Source organism: Gracilinanus agilis, chromosome 4, assembly GCF_016433145.1.
Source record: "Gracilinanus agilis isolate LMUSP501 chromosome 4, AgileGrace, whole genome shotgun sequence".
Classification (NCBI taxonomy): domain Eukaryota; kingdom Metazoa; phylum Chordata; class Mammalia; order Didelphimorphia; family Didelphidae; genus Gracilinanus; species Gracilinanus agilis.
This window is the reverse complement of record NC_058133.1, coordinates 505,984,452-506,009,451: the sequence shown is the minus strand read 5'-3', so window position 1 is coordinate 506,009,451 and position 25,000 is coordinate 505,984,452. Positions and strand designations below refer to the sequence as shown.

At 40.8% G+C, this 25,000-nt stretch overlaps 1 protein-coding gene across 1 annotated transcript in view; it reads right to left on the bottom strand.

Moving 5' to 3' along the window:
- The window catches only part of COL26A1 (collagen type XXVI alpha 1 chain), a 271,604-nt gene that overhangs the window by 91,126 nt on the left and 155,478 nt on the right, over positions 1-25,000 (bottom strand). The window contains exon 4 of the mRNA XM_044675635.1: positions 16,475-16,507. Within this exon, the coding sequence (XP_044531570.1) occupies positions 16,475-16,507 (33 nt within the window). The remainder of the gene's footprint in view (positions 1-16,474; positions 16,508-25,000) is intronic.

Here is a 25,000-nt window from a genome sequence, read left to right as displayed (position 1 = left end):
TATTTTAGAAAAGCTCAAACAAAACATAAGATTTTAGTCTTCCAAGTAATTTTCCAGATATTAATGATAAGGTCAAACCAAGTCAACTAGAATTTATTGAGTGCTTCTATATGCTAGGCACAGGGCTAATCAATAATAAATAAGTGTAGAATCACAGAACACTGGAGGGGAAGGGCCCTGAGGGGGTCACACTATTCATTTATCCATTTCACCCATCAGAAGATTTAGACCCAGTGGGAAACGTGACTTGCTCAGTGTCCCACAGTGAGCTGGTGGATGACTTAAGAACAGAGGCTACATTGGCTGCCAAGATCCAGGGTACTATTTTCTAGAAATACATCTGCACATTTTACTTTATCATTTTAAAAAACAACAGCCAATGGGGCTGTCCAAAGATGAGCTTATGTTCAGACCATAATGAAGATCATTATGAATAGGGAATAAAGAATAAATACGGTTAGAAGGCGACTCCTAAATTCTTTTAACTAATTTACCTACTTTTAAGCAGGAGTAGATCTCCAATTAATTCCAGGCAGATGTTATATTCCATTCACTCAGTCATTTACTAATTCATTTACTCATCCACTTATTCCTAGTATTGTGGAATATAAGGCTAGAGAAAAACTTAGGGATTATCTAGATCCACTTCTTTATTTCCCAGAAAGGTAAAGTCCTCTATGACCATGTCATACATAGACAATAAATGGCAGTAAATATTTCTTGAACACCTTCTGTGTGCAAGGAACTCTTCTCTGCACTATGGTGGTGGCAGTGGTGATGAAAATGAATGCTAGGGTTATAAAGATGAGTGAGACACCATCTTCTGTCCTCAAAAAGTGTATAATCTAGTTGGGGAAACATCCCTGGAAGAGGGGAATGGGATGAGGTGGATCTATCTCTACTTGGATGTAAGAGTCAGATATCAACTTATTTGTAGCAGTCCCTTCCCTTCTATTGTTAGTGCTTAATAACTTACTCATATCTAATAGCAGAAATAATGCCTGGTAAAGCTTGGAAACCATAACACGAAGGTCATGTTCTTCCATAGAACTTCAGAAGCTGTGGGAAGCACCTGTGGGAAGCATGTGGGAGTTGGACAAGTCCCCAACTATTGAATGGTCTGCCTAATTCAGCTGAATCCTCTGAGTTCATTGGGGTTGAGGGGAAAATGGCCGTCATCAGAAGGCAGATTAGAGAATGCCTTAGTGTGTGCTCTATCAAACTGGAAAGGAGAGATAATCTTAAGAAATATTTCCAAGTCTTTCCTGCTCATCAAAAATGCAGAAATGTTTGTTCCAAAAGTATAAACCCTTAGCAGAACTCAAGGAGACTTTCTCTCTTATCTCCATCACCATAAGATGACAGAGGAGCAAATTATCCCAAAAGATAGCGTTGAGCAAACACCATGGCGAGCCAAAGGTCTTCAGTTGGTTTGGGGGCAAGTCGAGAAATGTTCATATCAAAAGTGAATGTGGGGAGCAACTGGGTGGTTCAGTGGATTGAGAACCAGACCTTGGAGATGTGAGGTGCTGGGTTCAAATCTAGCCTCACAAACTTCCTATCAAGTCTTTGTAACCCCTATTGCTTAGCCCTTACTGCTCTTCTGCCTTGGGACCAATACACAGTATTGATTCTTCAATGGAAGGTAAGAGTTTAAAAAGAAAGTGAATGTCTACCATATTGTCTTTTAATTTGGGGGCTCCCAATTCAAGGGGCCTTTTCTCTCCCACTACCCTATAAGAAGGTTAATAATTAAGCCCTTTTCCCCACCACATTCTGATGATATGAATCAGGAAGGCTAGTCAGGAGATAAGAGAATAAGTGGGTTGGACGTGAGCACTTCCTATGGATGCTCTGGTGCCACGTGCCCTTCAGCGAGGAGCCAGAGCATGTGCCTTGCCAAAGTAGCCTGAGAAAAGGTCCAGGATCAGGTACCGTGCCTTGCCTCCCAGGCCCAGGATAGGAAAGAACTCGGGTCCCTGGGATTGAGACCAACCTGCCAGTATCCACTATCCCTTCCCATTCTATAACCAACGCTCGATGGTCCTTCTAGAAGGTCTTGCTTTTATCTTTTTTTCTACTCATACTGTAGTTCATACCTGACATACTGTATGTCTTGGGGAATTGAGACATCATGGTTTTCTCTGTTCCTGCCCCTGATGGACATAGGTGACATGGTTGCCCACGGTGGGATTGGATAAAAAGCTGGCCTGAAAATGAGAAAACAAAAGGCACAATTTCTTCCCTCTCTATTATGACTAATTATTATTGTTATTGTTAATTCTTGACATCAATTCACACCTCCCTGGGAGCTTTTAAACATACTAAAAGAGATACAGATAGTATATCACCAAAAGAACTATTTCTTAAAGCACACACACACCGTGACTTGACGGGGCTTGTTTTGCACTGTCATACACTCATAACTCGCCTTCTCCAAAAGAATTTTATTGCAATTTGACTAAAGGAGTAATTGGTTGTGGTTGTAATTTTAAGGAGAGGTTTTTGCTTTAGTATTATGGAACCAAAGAAGAGCTGAGGGATCGTCTAGTCCAACCACCTGGTTTTATGGATGAGAAAACTGAGGTCCAACATGTTTGGGGAAAGAACTTGTCCAAAGGTCACAGAGCAGTCAGGATTGAGTTGGGATTACAACGCATATTCTCATATTTCTTGCTTCCCAGAGAAATATGAGAGGAGAGAATGAGAATGCTATAAAAAGTTCTCAAAACATTTAAAATGTAAGAAAATATATTGTTTTTTAAATGAATGAAGAAAAAGAAAAGGAAAGATTTTATGCATAACCGAGATGAGTTTCATTCTAAAAGTTCACTCAGAACCTTTTGGAATGAAGGTGGTACACACACGGGCATGCTCACGTACCTGTTTGAATTTCATTGTTATGAAATTATTTCACCAGGGCAGGTAGGTAACTTAGTGGATAGAGAGCCAGACTTAGAGCCTTGAGGTCCTGGGTTCAAATCTTGCCTCAGGCACTTCTTAGCCATATGACCCTGAGTAAAGTCCCTTAACTCCCACTGCCAAGCCCATACTGCTCTTCTGCCTTGGAACTGACATTTGGTATTAATTTTAAGAAAGAAGGCATAGGTTTTTTAAAAATTGGCAACCAGTTAAAGTTGTTTCCAAAATGTTTTGGATTTCAATGGGCATTTCTGTTCTAAAATACATGAAACCTATTCTGTTAAAATAAAATAGAGGCACAATGTCTAAATCAGTCAATCAACATGTATTTCTAAGTACTTACTATGTGTCAAACCCTGAGCTAAATCCTGGGAATTCAAAGAAAGGCAAAAGATAGTCCCTGCCCTCAGGGAGCTCACAGTCCAAGGGGAAAGTCAACCTGCAAACATTCATGCACAAACAGGATATATTCAGGTTGAGCTGGAGGTGATGAGAGCCTACAACAGTGATGCCCATTGGAGGAGGGAAGGGGGCAAACGCCAGGGATGGTATGAAGGCAGAAAAGACGGGATTTAGAAATGGAATGGATATGGGGGGATGTGAGTGAGAAGAGAGGATGAAACCTAGGTTTTGAGCCTGGGTAACTGCAAGAATGATGGTATCTCCTCCACATCAACAGGGACATTAGAAAGAGTAGAGGTTTTGAGAGGAAAGATGCCGAGTTCAGTTTTATGTAAGATTGTGTAAGTTACGAGGGGCCAAACTTCTCAGTCATGGAAAACTCTAAGAACACTGGCTCTTGGGGGAAAAAAACCCAAACTCCAAACCCAATGGTGATTCTAACAACTTAGAGTATAAAAGGAAGGTATGAAGCTATTCCTTTTACATGACTAGTGTTTTTTCTAGATCCTCTTTTTCATATGATTCTACAAAATAGACCCTCTTTATTTATTTATTTATTTTTTGGTGCAAGGCCTATGACTTTATTGTTTAGTTTGAAAGTAAGAAAAGCATTTCATGGCTACTGTTTCATTGATCTTTTCCATAAGAAATATATTTTTCTCTTTTGGAGGTAAAAGAGGGGAGGAGAGAAGCAAGTCTATGACACTTCATTTTTCTTATCATTTACAGTCGTCATCCAACCCATTCTCAAATCTTTCATGCAATATTTTTTCCCAATGAAAGGGAAATGAAATCAATCACGTCACAATTAAAATTTACATAATATTTGGAGGTTTTCAAAGTACTTAACATACATTACTCCCTTTGTTCTTCACAACAATATTGCAAGATAGCTAAAACAGACAAGATTGTCCACATTTGTATATGAGGAAATTCGTTTTACAGAACTCAAGTGACTTGCCCATCATTATTTATGTTGCTAATATTAAATGTTAAAAGTGAAATTCAGTGCCAAATCTTTCTGACTCTGCATTCAAAATACTGGGAGTTATACATGCCATATACATGGCATGTTTGTCTTAGAATAGACACTATCACTTTTTTCCAATGATAAACCTAAAGAAGTGATTAAATTTATTTCAGTCCCCCTGATTTTCCCAGAGCCTCGTGGTGACATTCTATTTTGAAAGTTGCATTAAAGCTTTCATAATCTGGTTCCTCCCTACTTTAGCAATATTGTTACACCACGTCTAATTTCCTTCTACCTTCGGGATCCAATTTACCCAGACCTCTTTGCTATTCCTCAAGCATCTGAGTTTTTGCAAGAAGCCTTTCTCAGTCTCCTATATTTCTAATGCCTTTTCTCTGATTAATAGACCCTCTTTATGCTTATAATCTTCTATACTGATAAGGTCTTATGAATTTCATGAGCCATGAGCAGGTGTTTATTGCCAGATTTCTACTATCACATATATTCAATCTGGCAGGGTTAAGAAAAATGTAAAGAATATCCAGTTCCTAAACTTGAAAAGAGCAGACACTGTGCCAAGGAGGCTAGAAGAGTGATTACAAGGTGGGCCTCAAGTGATCCATCATCAGGGGAATTGTAATATCTTTATAGATGATGAGCAGCTTCCCTGGCCTCTCCCTGAACCTCTGGCTCCAACCTAGTACTCTGGAGTCTTCTGTCTCTCTCCCTTGAATGAGACTCTTTCAACAACTCCACAGTTCCCATTGCCATAGTGCTGGCATCATTCAGGGCATAGCTTCCACTGATGGACTAGAGTACCTAAGCCCTAACAAATCCCACCTCTCACTTCTAGGACCAAGTCCAGAGCCAGAGTCTCAGATACCAAAACTTCTGACACCAGGATCCATCCCAGAACAAGATCTCTAGATACTATATTTCTTGCCATAAAAAGCCCAATCTCCCTTTTACCTTAAAGCTTTAAAGGTGATGGATGCTATTCTCTGACATTCACAGGACTCTTGAGGGTAGAAGTCTAAGCCAAAAGGTATACGTTCCAATCCTAAAACTACAAAAACTATACCTTTTCCTCCTGTAATCTTAGTGATAGAACAATGGTTGTCTAAGCAAAACCAAGTCCCCCTTTCTCTGTTATCACTCCCTTTTCTCTCATCCCAATCTATACCTCATCCTTAGATCTCTCAAGTTCTTGCCCAAGCTTTGCCTTCTATTTGCATTAGGAATGCTAATAAATTCTCATTTAAATATATTTCATCTAAGATGTTTATGTGACATCTGGCTTGGAATGTCTAAAAGGCAGCTGATGATGTGGAAGAAAGACTCAGGCTGGCTGGATAAATCTGTGATTCATTTACATAGAGAAGATAGTTGAAACTCTAGTTTTGGTCCCACCTTCTTTTCACCTTCTTCTCACCTCACAACCCCTGACTTCATCTCCTGCTATTTCCTCCTTTAATTCAATCCCTGAAAATGAGGTGACTTTTCTCACTCATAAGGCCAATAGCTCTACTTAGAGGCTTGATCTTATCCAGGAAAACCAAGAGGATCATTCACATAATAACAACAACACTGGAACGACAACTTTGTTAGTTTTTTTTTTTTTTTAACCCTCACCTTCCATCTTGGAATCAATACTGTGTTGTGTATTGGTTCCAGGACAGAAGAGGGGTAAGGGCTAGGCAATGGGGGTCAAGTGACTTGCCCAGGATCACACAGCTGGGAAGTGTCTGAGGTCAGATCTGAACCTAGGATCTCCCATCTCTAGGTCTGGCTCTCAATCCACTGAGAAACCCAGGTGAGCCCTGGAAAGACAACTCTGAAAGACAAAAAGCTTCAGAATGCTGATGAACACAATGACCAATTCCAGAGGATGGAGCATGCTACTCTACTCCTGACAGAGATGGTGGCTTATGGGTGCAGAATGAGACGTGTATTTTTTTGGACATGGCCAATGTGGGAATTTATTTTTGCTTGACTGACCAGGTTTGTTACAAGGGATTTGTTTTTCAATGGTGGTGGAGTGGGAGTGAGACCAGAGATGGAATGATGAGAGACTAAATAAAGGAAGTTCAAAGTTTTTGATCATGGAAATGGAACACATGTGGGTGGTGTCAAGATCAAGAGTGGAAGAGAAGATCAAAGGAGCTGAGCAGACTAAGGAAGTAGGAGGATAGAGGGTTTGTGTTCGAGGGAGCATCAATACATATATTTAAATCCCTTAGTGTTAGAGTAAGAGCTGCCATGGAAAATAAGACTGTGAGCTAGGCATGGAACTCATTCAGAAAGGAGAAAGAATGTCTGGGAGTAGCTAGACAATGGTCACTAGATCTGGATTTGGAAGTCATGCTCTGCTCCCCTTCATCCATGGGTTATTGAACTTTAGAAGAAAGAGTCTTGGCTTATCTGGTACAATTCTCTCTAGTTAAAGAAAATGAGAAAGTGGAGATTTCAATTGAGATGTAAGAAAGAAATATATTCACTTTGGGTTATCAAAGCTGTGGCATGTGAAACTTCTCGGGGGGGCACAGTGAGGTGAGAAAAGTACCAAACCTGGATTTAGAAGACACCAGGGTTTGAGACACTCCTTTAATTTTCTGGCTGGATGTCTATCGACTAGCTAGTCAGTCTTCTCTCTGAACCTTAGTTTCTTGACTTATAAAGTGGTGATAATATCCATAGGACTTATTTTGCAAGGTGGCTATGGAGAATAGATATAATTTGCCCAACATGAACTGTTATATAAATAAATAAACTGTTATAACTAGTATTATCATGAATAAGTCATAGGAACGTGGAAGAAGAGAGCTGGGAGTAAACCAAATGCCAAATGTAATGAGTTTTTGTGACAGGGACCTCACTATACTCATCCATGGCTAATTATCAGGAAATTTTCCTTCACAATGAGATGAACTTCACTAGAGATTATTTTGGAAGCTGTATGGCATATAGATTAAAGAGGAAACAGACTGAAAACAGGGGAATGAACTAGGAAGCAATATCATCCTCTGGGCAAGAAGTGATAAGGATCTGAACTTGCGGTAAAGGGTGTGAGCAAGGAAAGAGGAATGGATATGAGATTTTGTGGAAATGGGATCGATAAGAATTAGTGATTGATTAGAGTGAGGATGACTCTGAGATTGTGAGCCTAGCTGACTATTTCAGCAGAAAGAGGGGAATCTGGAGGAGAGGAGTTTGGAGGAAGAAGACAATGAATTCTATTTTAGATATGGTGAACTGGAGGGACCTCAGGATGGAGATGCCCAGGCAAATGATGATGTGGGGTTTGAGTTCAGGAGAGAAATCTGCTTGGACATATAAATGTGGGTGTCCTTTGGGTAGAATTGATACATTAAACCATAGGAAAAGATGAAATCACCCAGGAAAAGATTTTTTTTAAGGGTAAAAGAAAGGAGGGAACTAAGTGGCTCAGTGGATTGAGAGTCAGGCTTAGAGATGGGAGATTTTGGGTTCAAATCTGGGCTCAGACACTTCCTAGGTATGTGACCCTTGGCAAGTAGATTACACTTGACCATTACCTATCCCTTAACGCTTTTCTGCCTTGGAACCAAAACAGTATTGATTCTAAGATGGAAGGTAAGGATTTTAAAAATAAATAAACAAATAAACACTGGGGCAACTAGGTGGCTGAGCAGATAGAGAGCCACACCTAGGGATGAGAGGTCCTGGGTTCAAATTTGGCCTCAGACACTTCCTAGCTGTGTGACCACAGGTCACACTTAACCCTCATTGCCTAGTTCTTACTGCTCTTTTGTTTTGGAACTAATACACAGTATTGATTCTAAGATGGAAGGTAAAGGGTTTGCTTTTTAAGGGGCAAAATAAGGTCCAGGATGTTAAAGGCTCAGGAGACTGAACATCACTCAACAAAGGGGACTGACAGAAGAGGTCATCAGACAGCTAGAAGGAGGACCAAGCCAAAGCCATGCCAGGAAGGCCGAGTAAGAAGAGGGTATCCAGGAGAAAGAGGAGGAGGAGGAAGCTGAAAATTACAAAAGCCAAAGCAAAGGCAAGTAAAGATAGAGATCAGAGAAAAGACCATCAGACTTAGCAGTTAAGAGAGGTGGGGTAACCTTGATGACAAAACAGCTAAAAAAGTCAGAGTCCCTTTTTTGGTGGTATTATGGTGTGGAAAGGAATGAAATAAATAGACATAAATTATAGAATGTAAAAGAGAGTCTTGGTGCCTAAAAAGAGGACAGAGTACCAAGTGAAAGCATTTCCAGTGCGGGGAGGGATGGGGAACCCATCAATCATTCAATGACCAAGCATCTGTGAAGTGGTACCACATACCAGACCGTGTGTGAAAGACATAAATGAAAACAGTCTCTGACTCCGAGGAGATTATACTCTATAGAGAGATGCACAACGTGCCCAGAGAAAACAAGAGGCAAGAGATGTTGTGGGATAGGGGTGGCTCTGCTTGGCTATTGCCCTGAATGCCAGAGCCCAGAGAGGCTAAGAAGAACACACCACCATGGAATGGGCCATGGGCAGCTCAGGAAGCCAAGGGCAGGGCTGCTGACTGAGGTCTTCTAGCAGAGGCTGGAGCATGGATCACCCTTCATCAGTTATACTGTGGATAAGATTTCTGTTCAGGGAGGCTTTCAGGGATTCTTACAATGCCAAAGATCCTGTGATTATAACTCAGAGGATTCTATGATCCTAGACTGGGTGTCTCACACGAATACGACCGGCCTCCTCTGGAAATCTTCCAGTCGAAGTTTGGGAAGGATTAAGCAGCTCCTAACAAGCTCCCTGGTCCCCTCCGAGTCCAGTGAAAACCACCAAAAAGGACCAGCTAGGCAGCATCTGGAGAAGTTTGATGAGTTTCTAGGGTAGGAGCCTTTGCATATGCAATGGTAAAACTTTAGCTGAATAAAAATGAGATGGGGAATTAGGACAGGTAATTCATCCAGCCAGTATTAGAGAGAGGTAAATGCATCGGGCTCTCTGTAAATGGGATCCTTTCGATGGATGCAGGCCACATGCCAAATAAGCTGACTCTCCTGTCAGGAAGAGAGCAGCAGCAGCAGCTCTCAACCACCAATGGGAAATACTTGGATACTCTGGAGGACAGACGAGTTCCCAGGCTGAGCAATTCACAAACCTGGAAAACTGTAATTGTATGAATTCTTAAGGATTAGAAAACATTAGTTGCTACATTTAAATTCATCCAGACCACAGGCAGACAAATGGACATCCCTAGCCTAATGGTTAGAGTCTGCTTTCTAATAGGTTACTTCATTTTAACTGGCTGACTTATTTCTGGACTATTAAATAAATAAACGAATAGGAGGACAAATGAGCAAAAAAGGATGGGGCCAGGGAGAGGTAGGGAAGGGAATGAGAGATGATTGAAAACATAATTCCTAGTTGAAAATGGGACACTGAAGGCAATGAGCTTTCTGAGTTTAAAAAAAAAAAAAGTTACCTGTTGTCATCTCCATTTTCAGTAGACCAAAAAGGAAGAGAAATGTGGCAGATAACACTAAAGGAAATTAGAGAAAGAAAGTAAAGCGGTAATTCATTTTTACTGAGACTTCCCCAAAAGCGAACTCCCATTCAATTGATCAAATATTTTTAAGGGCTTCCTTTGTGCCGGCCCCCACTTTTGATCCTGGGGGGGGACAAAGGCAAAAAGGAACCATTTCTGCCCTAAAAACACTTACATTGTCCAAGGGAAGTGAATGTTGGCACAATTGCAGTAGGGATAGGGAATGTGGTTGTGGAGGGAACTCCCAGGGGAGGAAACTCCTTCAAACAATGCAAGCCAGCACATTCTCTGTAAGGAGGAATCTTATACAGAACCCTGAGAGGTGAGGTTAAGTGACTTTCCAAGAATCACTGTCAGCATGTGTGAGAGATGGGACTTGAATCCAGGTCTTGCTGTGCATTATGGAATTGTGCCCCTTGCATATGTGCATGTGTGTGTGTATGTGTGTAGACAGAAAGAGGCAGAGAGAGAAAAATAGATTTAGATATAATAAAAAAGAGAGGAGGAGGTTGAGCCAAGATGCGAAGGAAACTAGGAATTCTCCTTTGAGAAGAGAATGCATTGCAGGCATAGGGGACAGTCTGTTCAAAGGCACAGAGATGGAAGATGATAGATCTTATATGAGGAACAGCCAAAAAGGCCACTGTGGCTATACCAAAAGGTGCATGAAAAGAAGTGATGTATAAGAAGGCTAGAAGAGTAGTTTGAAGCCAAGTTGTGAAAGATCTTAGAAGGTTTGTATAATATCCCACAGGTAATAGAAAACTAGTGGAGTTTCCTAAATATGGGAGTGATAGGACCAGTCCTATACTTTAGACCTATCCCTTTGTCAACTATATCAGTGGTTCCCAAACTTTTTTGGCCTCCCGCCCCCTTTCCAGAAAAAATATTACTTACAGCCCCTGGAAATTATGAAACTATTTATTGAACTCAGAATAGAATGCAATACAAAAAAAAAAGTGTGTCCATCACCGCCTCCCTGGATCTCTGCAGCACCCACCAGGGGGCGGTGGTGCCCACTTTGGGAATTGCTGAACTATATGAAGGATAGATTGGAGAAGGGAGAACCTGGGGGCAAAGGAAGCCAACTGGAGGCCAGTACAATAATCCAGGGGAGAGGGATGAGGACTTTGAACCAGTGTGCTGGCTGGGTAAGTAGAGAAGAGATGTATAGGAGAGATGTCATCAAGGTAGAAATGACAAGATTTTGAGCTGACTTAATGACACAGATTAGAGATGGTGAGGCAAAATGAGGCATCTTGGATGATACTAAGGTTGCAAATCTGATAATTAGCAGGATGGTGGTGTCCTTAACAGAAATAGGAAAGGCTGGAAGAGGGATATGTTGGGGAAGAAAGAAAAAGAATTTTGCTTGGAGTTTGAGATGTCTAAGGGATATCTAGTTTGAAGTATCTGTGTGTGTGTGTGTGTGTGTGTGTGTGTGTGTGTGTGTGTGTGAGAGAGAGAGACAGAGAGACAGAGAGAGAGAGACAGAGAGAGAAAGAGAGAGAGTTGGTAAATATGGAACTTGAGGCTGAAAATATAAATCTGTTAATCATCTGATCGAGATAATTAAACCCATGGGAATAGTGCTAAGGTCACCCAAAAAAAGAGTGTAAGAAGAGGACTCGGCACAGAGTCTGAGGGTAGGTAATACTATGGAACATCAACCAGCAAAGGAGACCAAGAAGTGGTCAGACAAGTAGAAGAACCAAGAGTGAGCAGTGTCATGAAGATCCTTAAAAAGAAAAGTACCCAAGGAAGTGGGAAGTCAAAAGTGTCAATGATAGCAGCCTGGTCAAGAAAAATAAGGACTAAGAAAAGGTGAAAAATGTGGCATTTCAGAGATGCCTGTCACTTTGGGGAGAAAAGTTTCAGTGCAGTAATGAGACTGGAAGCCCAGTTACATAGGGCTGAGAAGTGAGAGGTGACCAAGTGGAGACAATGAGTGTGGGCAGCTTCTTCCAAGAGTTTGGACAAGAAAGAGAAAAAGGCAAGAGAAGGGAACAAGCATTTATCAGTCCTTACTAGGTGCCAGACTCTATGCTAAGCACTTTACAATTATCGTCTCATTTTATCCTCACAACTCTGCAAGGTAGGTGCTATTATGTGCTATTATTAGTTGAGAAAATTGAGGCAGACAGGTTAAGTGTGACTTGCCCACGGTTACACAGAAGTGTCTGAGGCTAGATTTGGATTCAAGTCTTCATGATTCAAAGCCCAGGACTATATTCAGTGCAGCAGGGAACTAGGTAGGAGCAGAGATGTATGTCAGAAACATGTAAGAAAGGTAGGCTCTACTTATGTTGTTTTTAAATATGAGGAGACTTTGAAAGCAAAAAGGCAGAAAAAAGTAGATAGAGAATAAGGGGATGGGACAGTTAAGTGGCTCAGTGGATTGAGAGCCAGGCCTGGAGATGGGAGGTCTTGGGTTCAAATCTAACCTTAGATACTTCCTAGCTGGGGAGTCACAACCCCAATAGCCTAGCCCTTACAGCTCTTCTGCTTTCAAACTAATATTTAGTATTGATTCCAAGACAAAAGAGAGAGAGAGATAGACAGATAGACAAAGGGCCTACCTATCTATTAGAGAGGAATAAAAAGATTTCCTTGAAGCAGTGAGGGCCCAGTTGAGGTTAGGGAATATAAATTTGTAGGGGATGCTGCCAGGTTGGATATAGCACGACTTTCTCACACCCTGTCTGGCACCAAGTTCAGAGTGGATGTCCATTCTCACCGATTTAATTTAACATAGTCATTGAAAATTCCAGCAACTGTAAGAAGACAATTTTTTCCAGTGGATCTGTGGTCATACTGTCCACCCTGGTTAACAATCAATCCCAGCTTTTGTGAGTAAAGGGCAAATGAATTCCACCCAAGGAGTAAACCCAGCTGCTGGTGCTAAGAACCAACAAAGGAAGCAAAGAGAGAAAACCCACAAGGTCAAGGCTTATCTAAATAACTTCCCTCCTGCCTCAAAGAAAATGCCACAGGAAGGCACATCTACCATCCCTTTCTATCTTAGCATGAATGATAAGACACAATCCCCATCCCCCTCTGAAGGGCCTTTATGGAGTGAAAATACTGTCCCTTTTGGGGGGCCCTTGTATCATTAGGCAGCAAATGGAAAAGGAACTATTAGGGCACAGAAGCTTCTATTGATCTGCGTATAAGCAATTGCTCTGCCTCACACCCATGGCTGAGCCAGCTCCAGGTTTCTAGTAAGTGAAGGAATTCCAAATATTCTCAAAAGGACAAAGGAGGCACTTTCCTTAATCCGGTAAATCCCTATCTCCTTGGATCCTTCTACTTCCACCCTCCTCCTCCTTTTGTTGAAGGTCTGGCCCATTGAAAGAACAATCTGGTCTAAAGTCCGCCTTGACTGCTGTTTCTCCAAGGGAATTGGGTCCAGATGAACATACAAATAACCTAAATCCATCAGCTTTGACAGGAACACAGCATTCCAACATATCTCAATAAAGGACCTTTCTTGGGAGGCGCTGGGTGGTTTAATAAAGAATCCTTATTCATTAAATGTCTTTAATTGGGCTACCTTCCTCCCCAAGGCTACAAAATCAACACGTTATAAAACCACACAACCTTCACAATGAGTCCAGCATGATTGAAATGATGCCTCCAAGGGATACAAAGAGCAATTTCTCTCAGCACTAAGGGAATCACTCTGGGCCATTCCAGGATTCCTTAGAGCCACTGTCCAAAGAGGACTGTGAAGCAGAGACCTGGCCTGGAAACATTTATAGTTCTGCTGCAGAGGAACACACCAGGGCTTTGATTAGCCGCCAGAACACACTCCTTTCCAAGTCAAAAGAATAAAATAAAACATTTAGCAAAGTGATTCGTCTACCCTCCCAGCCCCCCATTTTAATGTGGTTTTCAGCATTGGTTTATTGTTATGCAGTTTTCTGCCCAGAAAACATATGCCTGCAATATGTGTGTCATAGTCTAGTCCTTAAAGGGAAGGGATAGCCATTGTAATGAAAGAAAATATGCAACCTTCAGAATCTGGCAGTCGGGGTTCCCTGTTCTCCAATTTTTTGATCAGTTATCTCACTCCTTTTTAGAGCTGATGCCCTCTCTCTGAGGACGAGTTTGATGGGGCAGGTCGAAAAGAGCGAGAGAATTATTCTGAACAGGTCAGTCTTGAAAGAAGAAGGGAATATTTCCATGGAATGAGACCAAATGACAGCTCACATTTTGATTTTCCTTCTCCTAACTGTCGTTCTTCCAACCTGTCCAAAGTCAAGGATGATTATTACTCTTCTGGTAGTCAAACGACTAGATTAAAAGAGTAGTGATGAATGGAAAGGTGGCTGTTTGGAGGGCAGCCTCCTGCAATGCCGAGAAATCCTTCCTGGCTCTCTTCTGTTCAATGTTTTTTCTCTGTTCAACAAAACGAACCTTTAAGTGCCTGCAATCACAAGACTCTGTGCTAGACCTAGTAAGGATATAAGGACAAAACCAGTCCCAGCACTCAAGGAACTTAAGCTTAATTAGGAGGATACAACATACAACATGTACACAGATAAGCACACACCAATGATAAAGTAATTGAAAGGGGACATGAACGATAACAATTGGGGAAGGTGAAAAAGGGGAGGCCAGAAAAGCCCAGGAGAAGAGGAAACCTGACATTAACTTTGAATCAAACAATTTAGCAACTAATTAGCCAGTGTTTGTTAAGCATCTAATAGTTGTCAGGCATTGATGATAATACAAAGTCAACAGTAAGCTTACACTACTGTCAAGGAAACATGCTACAGGTTAGTAAATAGAAACACACGTAGACACAGTAATTTGGAAGGGAGCATTCATAACAACTGAGAGGAAAAGGAAAAGATATAGGAGGTGGCATAGGAAATAAGGGAAGAAGGCAAAAGGAAGAAGTGTGCCAGGCAGCACTCTGCTAAGTGCTTTCCAGATCAATGACTCTTAGGAAGGTCCAGATGACATGCTGATCAAGTGTGCAGATTATATACAGCTGAAAGCAAAAGCAAGCATGTAAGATGATGGGAGCTACATTCTCCAAAATCTCAACAGGCTAGAATGATGGGCTGGATGTAATCAAATGAAATTGAAGAGGACCAAATGTGAAGTCTCACTCTTGAGTTCAAAGGACCAACTGTACGAGGAGAGGATGTGTATGACTAGACAACTATTTATGGAAAAAGATCCAGGAGGGGTTTAATGGGCTACAAAGTCAGTACAAGTCAGCAGTGGTGCAATATGACAGACAAAAAGTTACTACATCATGAGGCAGCCTTCACAGAATTCCAGAATAAGGGATATGAACACCCAGCTAGGCCTCCCCTGGGGCACATCACCTTGAGTGTACTTCTGCACTTAGATCTGGGTCCCACATTTTAGGAACTAACAAACTACAGCACAAGAATATGGGAACAACCAAGATGGCCGGGGCCCTGGGGACTGTGCTACCACCATGACGTTAGCTAAAAAAGGAAGCATAAAAGTGGAAATATGTAGCTAGAGAAAAATTCACAAATTCCCCAGAGCAGTCTTGAAGTATGGACCCAGACTTGCTCTGCTTAGCTCTGGATCATAGAACCAGGAACATTGAACTAAATATTACAGAACAGTTGTTTTTCCCTTGAGGTAAGGAAAAACATCCTAAAAATGGGGTTTAACTCATGATGAAAAATGCTCTCCACTGCAACAGTTGGAGTCTGATTGCAGATTGGAGCAGACAATCTTCAACTTTATTTTCTTTATGAGTTTTTTCTTTTATGAGTAGTATATGTCTTCTTTCATAGCATGGGGAATATGGATATATGTATTGTTATAAAAACACTTGTATAGCCTATATAAGATTTTTTTTTTACCATCTTGGGCCAGGGGGAGGAGAGTGAGGAGAGAGAATTTGGATCACAAAATGTCAGAAAACAAATGTTAAAAATTGTTTCTACATGTAACTGGAAAAAAAAGGAAGGAAGGCAGGAAGGAAGGAAGGAAGATAGTTTCCCATAATAAGCAGCTTACAAATATGCCTCTTCTAAATACAGGCTACTGAATGTCCAACAGGAAAAGCAATGGATATGAAGTTCAAAATCCAGGTTTGAATCTTCACTTTGCCCCTTAACTTCCAGGGAGATGTTGGACAAGCCACATAAACTCTGGACCTTAATTCCCTTCTCTTCCTCCTACCCCAACCAAGTAGAGTCATTTTTGAATTGTACAGTGCCCTGCGCTCCATAAGTTGGTGCTTCTCTTACCTCTCTCTCCCATTTCCAGCTTTTCTTTTTTTTTATTCTCTCTCTCTCTCTCTCTTTCACACACACACACACACACACACACACACACACACACACACACACACACATAGTTCTCTCTTATTCTGACTTCTCCCTCCATATCCTTTCTTTTTCTCCCCCTTCCTCTTCTCCCCTCTATTCTCTTCCAGGTTTTTCTTTCTCCACAATCAATAGGTAAATGGAGACACTGTGTCTGATAAGTTAATTGAGGAAGAAACAAGCCACATAGCCATCTTACAGGAATGTCAAGTGCCAACGGAGAAATGGAAGGCATTCCAAATGGCACAAGGAAGGATGAAGACAGGAAGACCTGGTGAAGACAGCAACACAGATGGAGACTGGCTCTTTAGCTTCAATCACTCACAGACTTGTGGCTCACTTGGAAGGTGCCTGCTGGCCACCACAAAAAGTTGCTAGTCTAGACACGGCAGGTAACTTATCCAGTTAAGGGTCCCAGATTATTAACTACTCTTAATTTATCTCCACATTGCAGATGATGCTTGATGATGGTTTTCACTATATACTGTTTATTATTTTTAGGAAAGGCTTCTATTTTTTCTATACTTTCTAGTGTTTTCAATAGGAACGAGTGTTGTATTTTATCAAAGGCTTTTTCTGCATCTATTAAGATTATCATGTGATTTTTGTTGGTTTGGTTGTTGATATGGCCAATTATGTGGATGGTTTTCCTGATATTAAACCATCCTTGCATTCCTGGTATAAATCCCGCCTGATAATCCTCATTATCACTTGCTGGAGTTTTTTTTGCTAGTATCCTATTTAAGATTTTTGCATTTATGTTGGTTAAGGAGATTGGTCTGTAGTTTTCTTTCTCTGTTTTTGTTCTGCCTGATTTTGTAATCAGTACCATATTTGTGTCATAAAAGGAATTTGGTAGAACTCATTCTTTGCTTATTTTGTCAAATAGTTTGTATAATATTGGGATTAGTTGTTCTTTAAATGTTTGATAGAATTCATTTGTGAATCCATTCTGCCCTGGGAATTTTTTCATAGGGTGTTCTTTGATGGCTTGTTCACTTTCTATTTTTGATATGGGATTATTTAAGTATTCTATTTCTTTTCCTGTTAATCAAGGCAGTTTATATTTTTGTAAATATTCATCCATATCACCTAGATTGACATATTTGTTGCCATATAATTGGACAAAATAGTTCTTAATAATTACCTTAATTTCCTCTTTATTAGAGATGTGGTCACCCTTTTCATATTTGATACTGTTAATTTGGTTTTCTCTTTTCCTTTTTTTATTATATTAACCAGTACTTTATCTATTTTATTTATTTTTTCGAAGTACCAGCTAATAGTCTTATTTATTAATTCAATAGTTCTTTTACTTTCAATTTTATTAATTTCTCCTCTAATTAATTTCTCCTCTAATTTTTATGATTTCTAATTTAGTTTTTATCTGGGGATTTTTCATTTGTTCTCTTTCTAGTTTTTTAATTTGCATGACCAATTCATTGACCTCTTCCCTCTCTGATTTGTTAATATATGCACTCAGGGATATAAATTTCCCCCTGAGTACTGCTTTGGCTGCATCTCATAGATTTTGATATGATGTCTCCTCATTGTCATTCTCTTAATGAAATTGTTCATTGTTTCTATGATTTGTTCTTTAACCAATCAATTTTGGTAATTTCCAATTAATTTTTTATTTGCCTCTCTATGTACCCATGCTTATTCTTATTTTTATTGCATTATGATTTGAAAAAGTTGCATTTATTATTTCTGCTTTTTTTGCATTTGTTTGCAATGTTTTTATGCCCTAGTACATGGTCAATCTTTGTAGCATGTACTGCTGAAAAGAAGGTATATTCCTTTTTTGTCCCTGTTTATTTTTCTCCATATATCTAGTAACTCTAATTTTTCTAAGATTTCATTCATATCTCTTATCTCTTTCTTATTAATTTTTTTGGTTTGATTTATCTAGATCTGATAGAGGAAGGTTCAGGTCTCCCACTACTACAATTTTACTATCTATTTCCTACTTAACCTCCAGTAGTTTCTCCTTTAAAAATATGGATGCTATACTATTTGGTGCATATATGATGAATACTGTAATTTCCTCAGTGCCTATACTGCCTTTTATCAGGATATAATTATCTTCCCTATCTCTTTTAATCAGATCTATTTTTACTTTGATTTTGTCAGATATCATGATTACGGCTCCTGCCTTCTTTTTCTCAGTTGATACCCAATAGATTTTGCTCCATCCTCTTACCTTTACCCTGTGTGTGTCTACCTGCCTCATGTGTGTTTCTTGTAGACAACATATGGGGTAGGATTTTGGTTTCTAATCCACTCTGGTATTTGCTTCTGTTTTATGGGTGAGTTCATCCCATTCACATTCAGAGTTATGATTAACACTTGTGTATTCCCCATCATTTTGATTTCCTCTCCTAGTCTTGCCCTTTCTTCTTTCACTATTTCCTTCTATACCAGTGTTTTGCTTTTAACCAGTCTCCCTAATCCTCACCATTATTTTATTTCCCTCCCCACCCTCCCTTTTTATTCCCCTCTTATTTTTCTTTAGGCTCTGTTAAATTCCCTCCCCCTTCTATTTCCCTCCCTTTTTATACTCCCCACCCCACTCACCCACTTAGTTTTTCCCTCTCAACTTCCCTGAAGGGTAAGATAGAATTCTATACCCCAATGGGCCTAGATACTCTTCCATCTCAGAACTGATTCCACTGAAAGTAAGATTTAAGTATTACCTATTAGCACTCTCTTCTTCTCCTTATCATAATAATATTCTTCCCTATTCCCTGCCATGTACCTCTTTATGTGGTATAATTTATCCTATCTTTCTTCTTCCTTCAAGTTTCTTTTGGTGACATCTTCTATTCCCCCACACACACCGTGCCATGGCTTTTTAAAAAAAATATATCATCTTAAACCACTTAGTACCCCAACATCTACCCATGAATAATTCTTCTAATTACGATGATAGTGAATACAGTTTTTGAGAGTTACAAATATAATTTTTTCCATATAGGATTATAAACAATTTGACCTTACTGAAGCCCTTAAAATTTTTTTTCTCTCTTTCTTGTTTACCTTTTCATGTTTCTCTTGAAATTTGTATTTGGACATTAAACTTTCCATTTAGTTCTGGTTTTTTCTTTACAAATACTTAGAAATCTTCTATTTTGTTAAATGCCCATACTTTCCCTGGAAGTATATAGTCAGTTTTGATAGGTAGGTGATCCTTGGTTTTAAACCCAATTCTCTTGCCTTTCTGAACATCATATTCCAAGCCTTGTGGTCCTTTAACATGGAAGCTGCCAGATCCTCTGCAATCCTGACTGGGGCTCCTTGATATCTGAATTGTCTCTGGCTTCTTGCAATATTTTCTCCTTAACTTGGAAGCTCTGGAATTTGGCAATTACGTTTCTGGGGTTGTCTTTTGAGGGGAGGGCAATCTATGGACTCTTTCAATGTCTGTTTTGCCCTCTTGTTCAAGAATATCAGGATAATTTTCTTGGATAATTTCCTGCAATATGATGTCAAGGCTTCTGGGTTTTTTTCTAGGTTTTCAGGTAGACCTATGATTCTCAAATTGTCTCTCCTGAACCTGTTTTCCATCTTCTCAATCAGCTATTTCATGTTGCCTTCTATTTTGTCATTCTTTTGACTTTGTTTTATCAATTCTTGCTGTCTTGTGAGATCATTAGCATCTACTTGCCCAAATCTCATCTTTAAAGACTAGTTTTCAACTATGATCTTTTGATTTTCGTTTTTGGTTTGGTGTAACCTGCTTTTCATGAATTCCAGAAAATCAATTCTGGTCTACAATTTGCTTATTATTTCATGTGATTTCTGTGCCTTTTTTTCCAAGTGGGAGATTCTGTCTTTTAAACTATTATTTTCCTTTTGATTTAATTGCATTTCTTTCTCCCACTTTTCTTCCCATTGTTCCTCCCTCTTTCTTATTTGGTTCTTGAACTTCAATTTGAGTTCCTTGAGAGCTTGTGACCAATTTCCTTTTGTTTTTGTTTTTTTGAAAGTTTGGATGTTTTTGCTTGTTTGTCACTCTTTGCTGTCGCCTCTGTACTCTGCTCCTTTTCCCCATAGAAGTTATCCCATGTTAGAGGCTTTCTCTGTTGTATCTTTTTTTTTTTTTTTTTTGGTATTTGTGGATTGTAGTTCTTGGGTGTTGGTGGCCATTTCTTTGTTAGTTTTATCTTCACTTCTATACCAGAAGTCTGAGTGAGGAGAGTAGGCAACACTCTTGGAGTGGTTTTTGCCCAGAGGCTAATTTTTGAGTCTCTATGGTGTCTGCTGTGGGCATCCCATCTCTGTGCTATCTCCTCTCCCACACTCCACAGGTCTCAAGACTCTCTACCAAGGCTTTGCACTATCCTCAGGGGTAAGGCTGTGGTGCCCTTAGCCAGCTCCTCAGAATTTAGAGATTGCCCCAGCCTTTGCTCTAACTCTAGCATGGTAGGTGGTGTGTGTGTGTGTGTGTGTGTGTGTGTGTGTGTGTGTGTGTGATCAGTCTGCACATTGGTAGGTGTAATTTTACCCCCTTATAACATGGAAATGCCTAAACCCTGTCTACCTTCAAAGCTGAGTCCTACAGTAGAGCCCCTCACTCATCTGATTTTGATTTTTGTCCTTTTGAGACACTTTGTTGTGATCAGCAGTAGGAAGAGTCATGAAGTTCCTTCTACATTGCAACCATCTTAGCATGGAAGTCCCTTAACTACACACTTAAGGTCAGAACTCAAGGGTTGATCTTCAGACTTGTGGTTCTCTATGCTATTTAAGGCTATTTCTGGAAAGCAGTCAAAATGTGTATGACATATACATATATACTCACAGGGATGCATCTGCACATACACAAGCATGTGTGCATATTTGTACACACACACACACATACACACACACACACACACACACACACACACACACACTGCATTATTCTTTCATTTCCATCATTGTCAGTGTTCTAGGCAGCCAGGACATCTAAGCAGTAGAGGGATGCACACAGTGCCCAGGTGAGTGGAGTGATTCACTGGCTGCTTTGCCAACCATAAGAATCACCCCATGAATCAGTCAGAGCCCAGCTGCAATGGAGTCGTGTTGCTTTCTAGTGGTAATGCTCATAGACTTGTAGGGCTCCAATGGGAAAGGATTCACTTACTAAGAGAGCCACTTGTCAAGCACAGGACCAAAGCAAAAGAGTAAACATGGAGGATATAAGTTATTCCCCCCTGAAGTAAGGCACTGTTTGCTCCTGGCAATCATAAAATCCCTAATACCTAAGAGACAGGATGGGAAAGTGGCCAAAGAATTTGGCTCAGGATGAGGAAGCCCAAGGTTTGAATTCTGCCTCACACATGTAGAAGCCAAGTGGAATACATGGCTAGTCAGCCTTAATGTCCTCATCTGGAAAATGGATCTCATTGGATGATTTTTAATTCGCATGTTAAGTAGATTGGACGAGGTAATGTATCTAAGGAGCTTTGTAAGTCTTGAAATGCCAAATGCTGTCCATAACTGCAACACAAGTGTAGGCTATGCATGTTTGCTGGGTATCCCATACAACACTTGAAATGCTGTAATGGTTAGCTGTAAAAAGCATCAGGTCATGCCTTGACTTCCATAAGCCTACCACTAAACTGTGAGTCATGTTACCATTAACCTGCAAGAGAATGTAGCTTATCATTTTGCCCACAAGATGGTAACCACTCAAATTATCAATCTAATGGTTCTGTCAAATTCTCTTTGGCAGGGGGCATCTGGGTGGCTTAGTGGATTGAGAGACACACCTAGAGATGGGAGGTGCTAGGTTCAAATCTGACCTCAAACACTTCCTAGCTGTGTGACCCTGGGCAAGTCACTTGATCCTCATTGCTTAGCCCTAACCACTCTTCCGCCTTGGAATCAATACCGAGTATTGATTCTAAGACGGAAGGTAAGGGTTTAAAAAAAATTCTCTTTGGCACAAGCAAGATTTTCTCTATGCACACCTGTGTAGGGAGTCCAAGACTTGCCAAACTACAGGCTTCAAAGAACTGGACAAAGGGACACTCTCACTAACAAGAGTTCTACATTTATGCAAAGGGATGAAAAATAAATCATCTCCCTGAACTACTGCATATGTATAATCTGTGGCTCTAACTCCCATTCCACCTCTGGGAAATTTCCTAGTGTTTGTTGGCATATGAGCAGGAGCTTCTGAAAAGACAGAAGCAGGAAGGTTCTGGAATTCTGGAGAAGGGACAGGTCTGCCTTCTTCTAACAGTCTTGCTGGAGGTTGAGTTTTTGTCTGGTCTCCTGGGGTAGACCTGGTGAGCTGGCTATTCTCTCTCCTGTGGTTTTTCTTCTGATCCATCTTACCAACAACTTGTTCCTGTGTTTATCCTGTTCCTGCTGGCTAAGAGATATATCAACAGAGCTGCTTGAAACACCTAAGGCATCTGTCAGTGAGAACATTTCCCTGAGTCCTATTCCTGCTTAACTTCCAACCTTATCACCTTTATCACCATCTAAGGGGAGATTTGGGGTAGTGGAGTGTATTTATTGTAGGGACTGGGGCTTTAGGTAGAGAAGTAAATGACAGTGCAGATACCATCTCTCTGAAGGGAACAACTAGATTTGGTGGGGAGGGTTAGTTATATTCTTTAGATAGATTATCCGAATTCCCTTCCCTGCCTTCCCTTACCTTAAATAAACCCCTGTTTGGACTGCTTTGGTACCCTGTAAGCTTTATCTTGTTGGCCTTCCTAAACCCTGTGATTCTTCTGATTATTGGTCCTGAACAATCATTCCTTGACCTACTAACATCCCATTATCACCTGGTATCTTCTAGATACATATTTCACGTTGACCAACTACCACATTCATGACTCAGGGGTAATTAGTAAGGAGAGGTGTGAGGGGGTGACCCAATTCATTCATTATGGGTTTTCCATCTGATCATATCCCCAAACCTCCCAGACTCACATAGATAGATCTAGGTTATGAAAAGGGGAAAATGCACTCATGGAAAGGAGTCCAGCACTCATCTCTACATCCTACCCAGGCCAGAGAGTGAAAATAAGGGAGAAATTTCAAAGGGGGAAAAAGGGAGAGCCAAGCACCAAGAAGACTTCCATTTGCTGAGGAGGCTTGAGGAAGCCTCTTTGGCTCTTCCCTTGGGCCTGATTGCTCTCTGTATCCAAGTCCTTAATTGGCTATTCTGCCTCCTGGTTTGATTCAGATTTCTGCTACCATTATGATACCATCCACAGGTAGGAAACTGGTACCAGCAGCCCCTCAGTGGGCTGGGAGTTCCTGGCACTACACCCAAAAGGCATCTAACCCTCTCAGATTGTGGCCAGGGTGGTCACAGGAGTACAACATTCTCAGTCCACAGAGGCATTGATGTCACTAGACTTCTTGACAGTCGGCCACCCCATATTCCCCTCTCAGCAGCAGCCAAGTGGCCCATTCTCCATATGGCTAGGTAGGAAACATTCAAATCTCAAGACAAACAGGAAGGAGGAGGAAACCTCCAATACAGGCTTGCCCATGATTTGCCAACTTTTCATACGATTTCTCACCTGCTCTGAGTGTTCACAGACCTAGAACTTGGCAAGGAGGGAGAAAGACATTCTGGAGTATGCCAGGAATAGGGGCTCTCAGAAGTGCTCTAGTGTCCCTGCCCTCAAGGAGTTTACGATCTAATGGCAGAGACGAGAAGTAAATAGATACACCCAAACAAGCCTAGGAGAAGGAGGCCAGGTTGACTTTTAGCTCCCCCTTTGATGTATACCTGTACCCTCTGGTGAGAGTCACCCCACTATGGGGCCTTTTCTATGGTCCTTCCTTGGAGGACCCAATTGTTTTGTTTGCTTATGGCTCACTACTGACAACAAAATACTAAGCTTGGTGAACCACAGGTTTAGGGGAAAAGTCCTTTGGGCTATCTAAGAAGTAGAACTAAGGAATCAAAGAAATTGGCTCGACAATTTGTGAGCTGTACAATTCTGATTTTCTTTTAGCCTAGTCCTGGGATTTCACTGGTGTAGGGAAAGATGAAGAGACTCCTTCTACCCAGATGGACCAACAACTATTATACAATTTAGAGTTGTAGAGCATTACCTATGGCAACTGAGACACTGATGTCCAGAGTCAATGGAGCCAAGATGAATCAGAGGTGGGACTTGAACCCAGGTCTTTCTTGGAGGCCAGCTCCCTATGCACTACACCATTGCTACCTGCTTTCAATGTGTGCATCAGTCTCATTCTTTTAGAATCATGGCCCTAAATGGGGCATGACTATTTGTGGACTAGGCAAGATTAGTAGAATCTGCCTCCTTGTGGGACATCATACAACAGAGCCTTTCAGTATAACACATAAAATGATGTAGCCCAAAATTCATTTTCTGGCTTGTGATTACAAAATCAGGCCTTTGTTCTGTAACTTATGACTTTAGAGAGCTGCGATATAGAGATATCTGTGATTTCATCCATCTAGGGAGCTCCCAAATGGAGAAACTCTCTACCAGTGCAGTTTTGTACCTTCTCTGCAAGGTTTCAGCTGCCGGGCATTGACAGAATGATAATGACCTACCCAGGGTCACATAGCTACCAAACTGTGTCAAAGGCAGCATTTGAATCTAAGTCTTCCTACCCATTCTTCCAAATTCCATCTCTCTCTCCTCTCTCTCTCTTTCTCTCTCTCTTCCCCCCTTTCTCTCCCCCCCTCTGTCTCTCTGTCTCTGTCTCTGTGTCTCTCTCTCTCTCTGTCTCTCTTCTCCCTCTCTCTCTCTTTCTCTCTCTCTCCCCCTCTCTCTGTCTGTCTCTCTGTCTCTCTTCCCCTCTTCTCTCTGTCTCTCTCCTCCCTCTCTCTCTCTCTTTCTCTCTTTCTCTCTC